Raw genomic sequence first — 10768 nt, forward strand, 5'->3', positions numbered from 1 at the left:
ATGTCTCTTGCCAAGACTGTTTCAAACAGTTCTGCCATCATTAAACCTCCAGGCTTCTACATCATTGGTTTTCAGGCATTTCCTCATATCAGTGTCTACATCATCTTCCTAGCTTTGGTCTATATTGTTACATTGGTGTTCAATGTTTTGCTAATGTACATCATTGCCTGTGACCACTACTTACACACTCCAAAATTTCTGGCTGTTTTCAACCTTGCAGTAGTCGACATAATCCTCAACACGTCCACCATTCCCAGCATGATTAAAGTCTTTTTTGTGAAAGACAATTTTATTCCATTTAACTTATGTCTTGTGCAAATGTACTTCTACTATTCTTTTGTCTCCATGGAGGCGTATTCACTTGCTGTACTCGCCTACGACCGAATGGTTGCAATATGTTTCCCTCTGCGTCAGAACATATTAAACAACGTGCGAGTCATGTCATGTATCCTTGCCCTGTGTTGGATATACAGTCTGGGAAGGCTAATTTACAGTGTGTCTATAATGACGGAACTTTCCTTTTGTGACTCTGTCAGAGTGTTCAGTTATTTTTGTGACTATGCGCCTGTGTTTAGACTCGCCTGTAATGATAACTCGAAGCAGTGGTCCATAGCCTCCACGTCTAGTATGGTAAACTTGTTACTTCCCTTTTGTTTCATTGTTTTGTCTTACATCAGCATCCTGTTGGCTGTGTTCAGGATGCAATCAGTAGGGAGTCGTATAAAAGCTCTTGCAACTTGCATTGAACACCTCATCCTTGTCGCTATATTTTATATTCCTTTATTCAGCATCTTCCTAACTGGGCTTTATTTTGGTGGCATTGACCCAGACCTGCGTGTGATGAGCCTGTCGCTGGCCTCTTGTATCCCTCCGTGCGTCAATCCCATCATGTATTCTTTAAAAACCAAAGAAATTAAAGACAGAATCAGGACAATGTTCCGTAGAGTGAAAACAAGTCCTTGACAATTTTTTAATGTGCAGTGGAAACAGGTAATTGTGTTTATCTGCAGATTGGAAAGGAGCGTGAGTTAATGTGATGCCCTGTGAGGTCACTGAAACACAACTGCATGTGCATGTTTGTGTGATATTCTTCAGTGTGGAAGAGGAAGATCCCAGATGACTTATTCTGAATGATCAGCGTTGATCAGGACGACGCCACATACACACCAAATGTACACTCATGAGTGCAACAAAGATTAATAGGTCTGTTTGGAGAGTAAAAGCAACGTTTTATTAATTCCATTAACTACAATTCTCCTGTGATGGCTTGTTGAAGTAATTTCATTTTGATGAACTATGGCCTGTAAAATATCTCCTGATTTTCTCTTGGCAACGCTGTTACTATATTTGCGTGAGTTTATCTGGATATATAATTATTTGTGATGAATAAACACTGTGATCTATTAACGTCTTTTCCTGTGCCTGGTTTGCTTTCTTTTTCTATCCTAAGTCAGCAAGTAGAAATGCTAGACTATCAAGCTGCTGGTTATATAAAAATGAAAAATATTTTTCAACCACAAGCTTTGACCAAGTGAAATAATCTTGTACTAACACTTGTTGTCATGCATAGCTTTGCAGTTTTCTGATATCATCATATTCATGATTAATACGCACAAGGTCACAAATGGATGATTTGCCATCAATAAATGTTGTCTGTAATTGACTCTGTGTTCAGCTTGTCTTCACACACCACTGACTTCACTTTTGAACATCCAACCACTTGAAGAAGAGGATTATTGCATGTGAGGCTTGTAATTGCTTCCTTCCAAGCAGCTCATTGAATGTGCTCAATTTCCCATTTGTTAAAGTGTTTAAAACTCCCCCACAATTTAATTCAGTGTGTATTTACGTATGTGGCAAATAAATGGTTGAAAATATTTCTTTCATGCACCTGTCTCCACATCAGTTCATGTTTTACAAAACAACAATTATTAGATGATACTGTCTGAGCTTCACATTGAAACAAACTGAAAATAGAAAATTTAGACACTGGAGAAATACATCAAAGAACAGATATATATTTCATGGAGTCCTGTTTCATTCCAAGATCCAATGACATATTGATGAAACGATGTGCAGTCATGCAGTGGACTAGTGGTTATCATATGCATCTGACAGTGAGGCTATCCCTGTTCTAGTTCTCGGCTTGAGAGGCTTTTCTGTGAGGAGTTCGTACTTGCAGAGTAGACTCTACCTGTGTGTGCATGAGTTCCCTAGTTTTATCCCATTTTCTGAAAACCTGTGCTTCAGGTTGATTCTTGACTCTGAATAGATATTAGGTCCATTTTGATCAGCTCCAGCTGTGATATAAATCGTAAATGGATAAAGCAGCTTTATTTCTTTGATTTTAAGCTTTAATTTCTGGAAGTGTATTTTGATTACATTACTTAGATTTAAAGAAATGGATAATGTGACTGTGGTGTGGTCACATAACACTTAAGAGCCATCCAAGAAGCAATGATCAGATACTACATTGTGAAATGCTTGTTCTCTCTCTCGCTCTCTCTCTCTCTCTCTCTCTCTCTCTCTCTCTCTCTCTCTCTCTCTCTCTCTCTCTCTCTCTTTCTCTCTCTTTAAAAGAAAGGAAACCGCTTGTGAAAATTACTTCTATGCATTTAACTCATCCTATTCATAGGAAACATGAATGATACATACAAGAGGCATCCATCCACCTTCTGGTCTCCAGTCCATCAAGGGACAAACGCAGAGACAGACAACCACACACACTCACACGTGGAGTCAATTTAGGGTCACGACTTGTGTCACAGGCAGATTATTATTATTATTATTATTATTATTATTATTATTATTATTATTATTATTATTATTATTATTATTATTATTATTATTATTATTATGAGCCATAGACATGTCTACTTATGAACAATCAAACGGAACCAACGCACCTTTGGCGGAACTATTTGGCGGTGACACCTTCGTCCTTCATTGACAAGTGTCCTCCGCTCGTTCTGTTACGAAAGATGTGATGTTGTGAAAGTTTCACGGATTTAAAGTCAATTTCACGACAGAGATCTTCACGCAGACATTAAAAGGTAACAGCTCTAGGGACTAATGCGAAGGTTTGCGATGTTTGGTCTTATTTTCCATTATTTCATAACGTTCGATGAAGTTGTTCTACAAACCATGCCTGAGTCAGTACTGTGCAGGGTTTTAACAATATCTGAGGGTTGATTTATTTCATTTTAATAACGATGTCATAGTTTCACACTAATACACTATTTTAATGTGTTGCAGTGTAAATAGTACTCAGCTTCAATTACATTGTTGTTTAAGGCAGCAAATATAAAACTACTGACTACGAAATGACCCCTTCTAGGTTGGTACTATTCTTATTTGTAGTTTTGTTTTTGCACTGACATGTGAGCATGTGATTGTATTTTTTATATTGATTATAAGCCTTATCCAGCCACTCCCACTTAATTGTACTTGTAACCGATCCTGTCACAATGCCTGCATTTAGAGAGGTAATATTGCTCATGTCTTGTGTATTCTGGTTTATATCCATTATTGGTGCTGTGCTGGAGTTCAGCATATTTTTACGTGTTTCACTATTGGAGTCACACTGCTCACGCTGCTATTACGTGGCTGTGCAACCTCCAATATTTGTTTATTAGTTACAATCCAAGTCCTTTAAAATATTGTGACTTTCTATATGTACATATTAATATTTGAAATTGACTGATTTAATTCTCTGCAGGGCGCCAGAGCCAATCATTTAACTGTAGGCGATGACTTGGTATGCCTGGACAGGTGACCAGTTCATCACAGGACAAACACAGAGACAGACAACCACACAAACTCATTCACACCTAGAGGCAATTTAGTGTCACCCGTTAACCTCACATGCATGATTTTGGACTGTGGGAGGAAACCGGAGAACCCGGAGAAAACTTCTTGAACCCAGATCCTCTTATTGTGCCACCTTGATGATATTCAGACATTTTATAAATGCACTGGCTGAGTGAAATAAAAATGGAGGAACTATTCCTCATTTCAAGCAATAGATTAAGGAAGCTGTTATCATTTGTTATAGTAACTTTTTTTTTGTCATTTGCAGACCTCTGTTGGCATAGTGTATTGATGAAGAATGGCCGCTGCTTCTCCCCATGACCGCAGCAGAAACGACGACGAGGATGACCCGGTGGATCAGATGATTTCCCGCACCGGCTGCGCTGAGCTGCACTACGCAGTGCAGGAGTGCATGGCCGAACACCAGGACTGGCGGGCGTGCCGGAACCAGGTTCAGACTTTCAAAGACTGCATGATGAATTTCCAAAAAGCTCGGAAACAGCAGCTGATGAAGCAACTGCCGACCTCTTCCGAGTCTTCTCCCAGCTGAGCTCAGGATCAATATCCACTCGTTCATCCAATGGGACGTGATCAGAAAGACTGTATTAATTCATGTGTTCATATGAGCAGCAACTTTAAGATCCTGACATGAGTGATCAACAATCCATCAATATGAAAGTATTGCAGATCACAGCTAGTTTGTATGTTGGTTAAACAAAATAAAAACTGATTATGTACAAAACTAATGTATTTGACATCATTACAGAAGTTTGAAAAAAAAAATGTGAATCATATTGTCTTTAACATTGTTTGGTGGTTTGGGGACAGTGTGGAGAGAAAGTGCGTTCATAGAAGATGGATTGTGTATAAACAAGCTGAATTAGGAAGAATAAGAATGGCAGTCCTAGTACTGCCACCTCCAACAAAGTAACCACTGCTTATCAAAATGAAAATGGATAAACAACAGCAATAAGAGAGCATTGATGACGTCTGTAATGTATACAATTCAGGACAGTGGGGTGCTGGAGCTGATCCAAGCTGATTGAGTGAAGGCAGTTTACATCCTGGATCGTCACCAGTCCACAGGATAAACATACACGCTCATATTCACACCGACGGGCAATGCAGAGACACTTATTAACCTCAATAGTGTGATTTTGGACTGTTGGATGAAACCAGAGCACCGGGAGAAAACATGCAGACTCCACACAGAAAGGCCCCTAATCGAGTTTGAAACAATCCCTATAGCATCATGAAGCCCGATAACCAATAGATTATTCAATCTATGCTCTTCTACCCAGCTTAGTACAAATTAAGTCTTGCTGACATAAAGAGAAACACAGATGCCGGAACTCCTGCAACTTCCTCCAGCTCATCCAGGGAAGTTTCTCTTGGCTGGTACTGGCCTTGGACCGACTTGGCTGTGCCTGGTAGTTTTGTCCAGTAGCAGAAGGCCTCTTCATCAGATCAAGTTAACAGGCTCCTTACAAAGGGGAGCAAAAGCTCACCACCCTGAGAGGAAAACTAATTTAGGCCATATTAATCACTGAAAATTAGTAAATCTAGGAAAATAAAAACGTTTTTCAAGGAGGAAAGCAAACTTTGATTAATGTGACATAGTAATTAGCTCTAAGTTAATCTCAGACTAATCATACAGAGCCACTTCCCAGACCTCTGTAAGTATAATTAATGTGATTAAGAAGCTTTTGCTCCTCCCTCAACTATTGCATAGAACGCTATATCTCATGAGATCAATGCAGAGAATATATCTTGTGATATAAAGAGGTCAGACATACAGACACCTGCATCAAACAGTGCTGCCGTTTAGTGATCGTCAGGTGAGGAACCTTCGCTCTTTTCTCTATTATACATGTTTAAACTGTATGTGGACCTCAGTTTGAATCTTCTCACCAAAGCTGCTTGCTGTCCATTTCTAATGCTAACATGATGGGATTTCATGTGATTTAGACTTTTTGAGCACAAAACATCCTCCAACTCACACTGTGGAGATCAACTATGTCTTTTCTCAGGACTGTCTTTAACAACTCCAGCATCATTCATCCTCCCGGCTTCTACGTCATCGGCTTTGAGACTTTTTCCGACATCCACATCTACTTTGTCTTTCTTGCTTTTGTCTATGCTGTTACCGTGTTTTTCAACTGTATAGTGATCTATATAATTGTAGCGAATCATTGTTTACACACTCCAAAGTTTTTGGCTGTGGTGAACCTCGCGGTGATTGATCTGGTCCTGAACTCATGCACTATTCCCAGCATGATAAAGATATTCCTCCTGAAGGACAACTTCGTTCCCTTCAACTTGTGTCTCCTCCAAATGCATGTGTATTACACGTGTGTCTCACTGGAGTCGTATGCGCTTGCCATACTTGCCTATGACAGACTAATAGCGATTTGTTTCCCTCTGCGTAAAAACTCAATCAACACGGTGCGGAGCATGGCCTGCGTGGTCGGTGTCACGTGGTGTGGCACTCTGGCAATAACTACGTTCACGACATCGATAATGACCCGGCTGTCTTTTTGCAGTTCTGTCAGAGTGTTCAGTTATTTCTGTGACTACGCGCCTGTGTTCAGACTTGCTTGTAATGATTACTCGATGCAGTGGTTTGCAGCTTCTTTTCTCAGCATTTTGATCCTCGTAGGCCCCTTCAGTTTCATCCTCCTGTCTTATCTCAGCATCCTGCTGACCGTGTTCAGGATGAAGTCTCTGGACAGTCGAGTGAAAGCCTTGTCCACCTGTGTCGAGCATCTGATTCTTGTCGCTATTTTCTACATCCCCCTCATTGTCATTTTCACGGTTGGGTTTTATCTGGGTGCTATTAACCCGGACCTGCGGGTCCTGAGCCTGTCGCTGGCCTCCTGCATCCCGCCCTGTGTGAATCCTATAGTGTATTCTTTAAAAACCAAGGAGATTAAAATCAGAGCACTGGCACTGATCAGAAAAAATAAAGTAACAAATCAAAGAAGCTTAAAATAAGTAGAGTTAAACTAAAACATGGATGAAAATGTGTGCCATGAATAAAGAGCCTTATTGTGTGACATTAGTAAGAAATAGTAGTTTAGCAGATCGTTTTGGCAGAATATCAAGAAGGTTAAGTTACAAGAAACTGTTGCTTAACTGTCATTTTTTGATTTTTACTGCCTTTCTTTTCTCTGACAGGTTAAAAAGTGGCTCTTAGGTTGTGAATTGATTTCTGTTCAGTTTTCTTTTCCTGTTCACTCTCTTTTGTAAAATATTTAATCACAAAAGTAAAACAGCACTGTCAAAATGTGGTCATATTTCACTTCTTTTGAGAGTTTTGATGTCACGATTTATAACTTGAATGTATTTTCCTTTTCTTTTTTTCCTTTTCTTTTTAGTCAAATGTCTCATAAGACCTGCTTAATTCTTCAAAGTGGTAAAAAATATGCACAATTGTAACTCTGGTCTCGGACCAGCTTGGTTGGAGATAGTTTAAAATACATAGAGAGTACATTATTTTAATCATTCACAATTATACTCTGACAGAATTCAATATAAATGTTTGGTTGTCAGTTAAGATCATCTCCAACAGAGGTGAATCCTTCAGGTCCGGAAGGACATTATCAGAGCTTTGGTCTTTGTTCTAGTTTTCAATGCACTTATATGATCTAATTTCAAACTTTTTCTTCTTGTACAATGTTGTTGTTCTTGTTGTTGTTGTTGTTCAATGCGACATACAGTGAAACAGTTGCATAAAAAGGTGCTATCTAAATAAACCCATTTCTGAGTTCGACAGTCTTATTAAATTTCTATTAAATTAAATTGAAAGAATTGTCTCTTTCTTTTGTCATCTAACATGAGTATCCAGATTGTACAAGATCAGCTTGTTGTAACTTGATACACTTACACATAGACTTGTGAAAATTAGACTTTGGTAAAAGATTCAATCATTTCTACATCTTTTCTGAAGTAACAATATACATATATATATATATATATATATATATACATATATATATATATATATATATATATATATATATATATATATATATATATATATATATATATATATATATATATATATATATATATATACATATATATATATATATAAAAAAAAGTGGAGTTCTAAAATGTTCAAGTGAAAATGAAGTTGTAACTTACAAAATATTTTTGGGTGTTTTATTGTTTGTTATTTATTGTTTAAGGATCCTCATTAGTCACCACAGTAATGGCAGCTCTCCTTCCTTCTTATACGAGCACACACACACACACACACACACACACACACACACACACACACACACACACACACACACACACACACACACACACACACACACGTTAAAACTATTGTTAATGTAACGCTATATTTGTCAGTGTGGATATCCATGAACAATGACTCCCATCATGATTCAGGTTGTACAGTTTTAAGTCAGACGCTGAATTATTTTCAACAAAAAAAAAAACAACCAGGGTGGGCTTTATATTAAACACAATGAATTCAATTCAAAGGCTATTTTAAAAAGCCTTTAGGAAAGAGTCATTATTGATGTGACCTGATCGCTCTTTCACTCGCCCACTTCTGCACCTTCAGTTCTGATAACTACTTTTATAATTTCACTGTAACTCAGGTTAAAACAATGAAACCAGATTTGTGTGTAAATGTAGAGAGCATAAAGTAAACGATTGTCAGAGTGAGTTTGTAAAAACATGTATATTGCAACAGCTATAGGAAAAGTGTTTTGGGAGACATTTCACTGTACTATGCACCAGAAGGTTTCATTAAAATTGGCTTTATGTTGATACAGTAGTCATTATTGGTCGGAATTGGTTGGTTTTTGAAAAAGAAAATATATAAAACATCTCGATCACATATACTCCATGTCACAACAAAAACAAAAACAAAAAACATTCAAAGTTTAAATTTCAATGCTATTCTGGCACTATTTTACCCACTCAAGATGAAATTGGGCCTTATGCGGATCCTGAACTAAAATGTGGTCTGGCATGCTGGAATAGAATAGAATAGAATAGAATAGAATAGAATAGAATAATCTTTTCAGTGCCATTGTGCACAGTAAAGCGACTGTCCCAGGCATGGCCTATTTGTTGTATTTTACTTGATCTTAATAACGTCACTGGCTGGTTATAGAAGGACTCTAAGTCAACCCCACACTTCGGCTCTCCTTGGACCAAATTAAAAGCCTCTTTCTTCCCGCTTATCAGGAGAGACCTCCGGAGACCTGTGCGGCCTATATATTTGTCACGTCAGATATGTGGAAATCTGTACTCTGCTACCGGAGACAGCACACACCGAGCTGCTGCAGATCCAGGTAACACCACGTCCTTCAGCTCATTGTGTTTCAGCTTGCATGATTTGTCATTGCATACTTTTTTTATGTTGATGGAGTGATTGTAATGGCACAAGTTTGATGAACATGCTTATGACGTCATTTCTGTCTATTTTTAATTTTTTTTTGTAGAGCGGAAGGTTATCATGCTGAGGACGTCCTCCAGCGCAGCCTGTGGAGATCAAAAATGTATTTTCTCAGGACTGTTTTAAACACCTCAGGGGTTATTCATCCTTCAGGCTTCTACATCATCGGTTTTGAGACTTTCTCCAACATCCGTTTCTACTTCATCTTTCTAGCATTTGTTTATGTGGTGACAGTGTTTTTCAACAGCATGGTCATTTACATAATTGCCAATAATCACCGTTTGCACACTCCAAAGTTTTTTGCTGTCCTCAACCTTGCAGTGATTGATGTGATTTTGAACACGTGTACTATTCCCGGCATGATTAAGGTGTTCCTCGTGAAGGACAACTTCATTCCTTTCAACCTGTGTTTGGTACAAATGTTTGTCTACTACACTTTTGGAACTCTGGAGTCGTATGCACTGGCTATACTTGCCTTTGACAGACTACTTGCAATATGCTTCCCTTTGCGTCACAACTCAATCAACACACTGCGAAGCATGTGCTGCATTGTCAGCCTGTCCTGGTCTTTTGCATTGGGGGTCATTGCTTATGCAGTAGCTCTGATGACCCGGCTGTCTTTTTGCAATTCTCTCAAAGTATTCAGTTACTTCTGTGACTATGCGCCTGTGTTTAGACTCGCCTGTAATGACTACTCGATGCAGTGGTGGGTGGCCTCCATGCTTACGTTCATGCTCCTCGTGGGCCCATTTACCTTCATCTTCCTCTCCTACGTCACCATCCTGATGACTGTCTTCAAGATGAAATCTCTGCAAAGTCGAGTGAAAGCCTTGTCCACTTGTATCGAGCATCTCATTCTTGTGGCTGTATTTTACATTCCTCTTATTGTCATTTTCACAGTTGGCTTTTATTTGAGGCTGATTGACCCCGACCAGCGGGTCCTCAGCTTATCTCTGGCCTCTTGCCTCCCACCTTGCATAAATCCCATCGTTTACTCTCTAAAAACCAAAGAAATCAAAATCAAAGTGCTGGCGCTGATCAGAAAAAACTATGTTGGCACAGACCAATGAAAACACCACTGCTTGGAGAATTTAATAGAAACACTGAAATAGTGATTTACCTGTTTTTCACACTTCAGTTATGTCTGGAATCTCTCCTCTTGGTTCAGATGTTTATTCCCTAAGCTGAGGCCAGATAACCTCTGATTGTGATGTGCTCTCTGCTGTCTCTGCCAATTTGTCATGTGTGTTTAAAAAAAAAAAAAGCAGTGCAAACCATTTCTGATCACTCCATTTTCTCTTTGTCCTGTTTCTGGCCTATCTGCTCAAATGTTTCAGTTTCAAGGGATAATATTCAAATACAATTTGCAAAGACTGAAGAACCCAGTACAAAATATCAACAAATGATCCTGAGAATCAGGATAAATGTTTGTGGAGAAGACAACAGGACAAAGATTAGACACTTGTGATGTTCTAGTCTGATTTTCTACAAGCTTTGATGCTTCAAAAAATTTTTAAGATTTGCACGTATATGGCA

General features: G+C 38.7%; 3 protein-coding genes across 3 annotated transcripts; all 3 read left to right on the plus strand.

Moving 5' to 3' along the window:
* LOC308121884 (olfactory receptor 2AT4-like) lies at positions 1-963 on the plus strand (the record flags this gene model as incomplete). Its single annotated transcript, XM_080483410.1, has 1 exon — positions 1-963. The coding sequence occupies one exon, from the start codon at positions 1-3 to the stop codon at positions 961-963; it is 963 nt and encodes a 320-aa protein (XP_080339536.1).
* Positions 964-2961: 1998 nt separating this feature from the next.
* Positions 2962-4473, plus strand: coa4 (cytochrome c oxidase assembly factor 4 homolog). Its single transcript, XM_080483849.1, has 2 exons — positions 2962-3053; positions 4079-4473. The coding sequence occupies exon 2, from the start codon at positions 4109-4111 to the stop codon at positions 4358-4360; it is 252 nt and encodes an 83-aa protein (XP_080339975.1). The 5' UTR covers positions 2962-3053; positions 4079-4108; the 3' UTR covers positions 4361-4473.
* A 1353-nt stretch (positions 4474-5826) lies between these two features.
* LOC308121885 (uncharacterized protein) lies at positions 5827-10302 on the plus strand (the record flags this gene model as incomplete). Its single annotated transcript, XM_080483411.1, has 3 exons — positions 5827-6777; positions 9022-9128; positions 9279-10302. 3 exons carry the CDS (start codon positions 5827-5829, stop codon positions 10300-10302), a joined length of 2082 nt encoding a protein of 693 aa, XP_080339537.1.
* Between the last annotated feature and the right edge of the window lie 466 nt (positions 10303-10768).

This window comes from Lipophrys pholis (assembly GCF_963383615.2).
Source record: "Lipophrys pholis genome assembly, chromosome: 16".
In the NCBI taxonomy this organism is placed as follows: Eukaryota; Metazoa; Chordata; class Actinopteri; order Blenniiformes; family Blenniidae; genus Lipophrys; species Lipophrys pholis.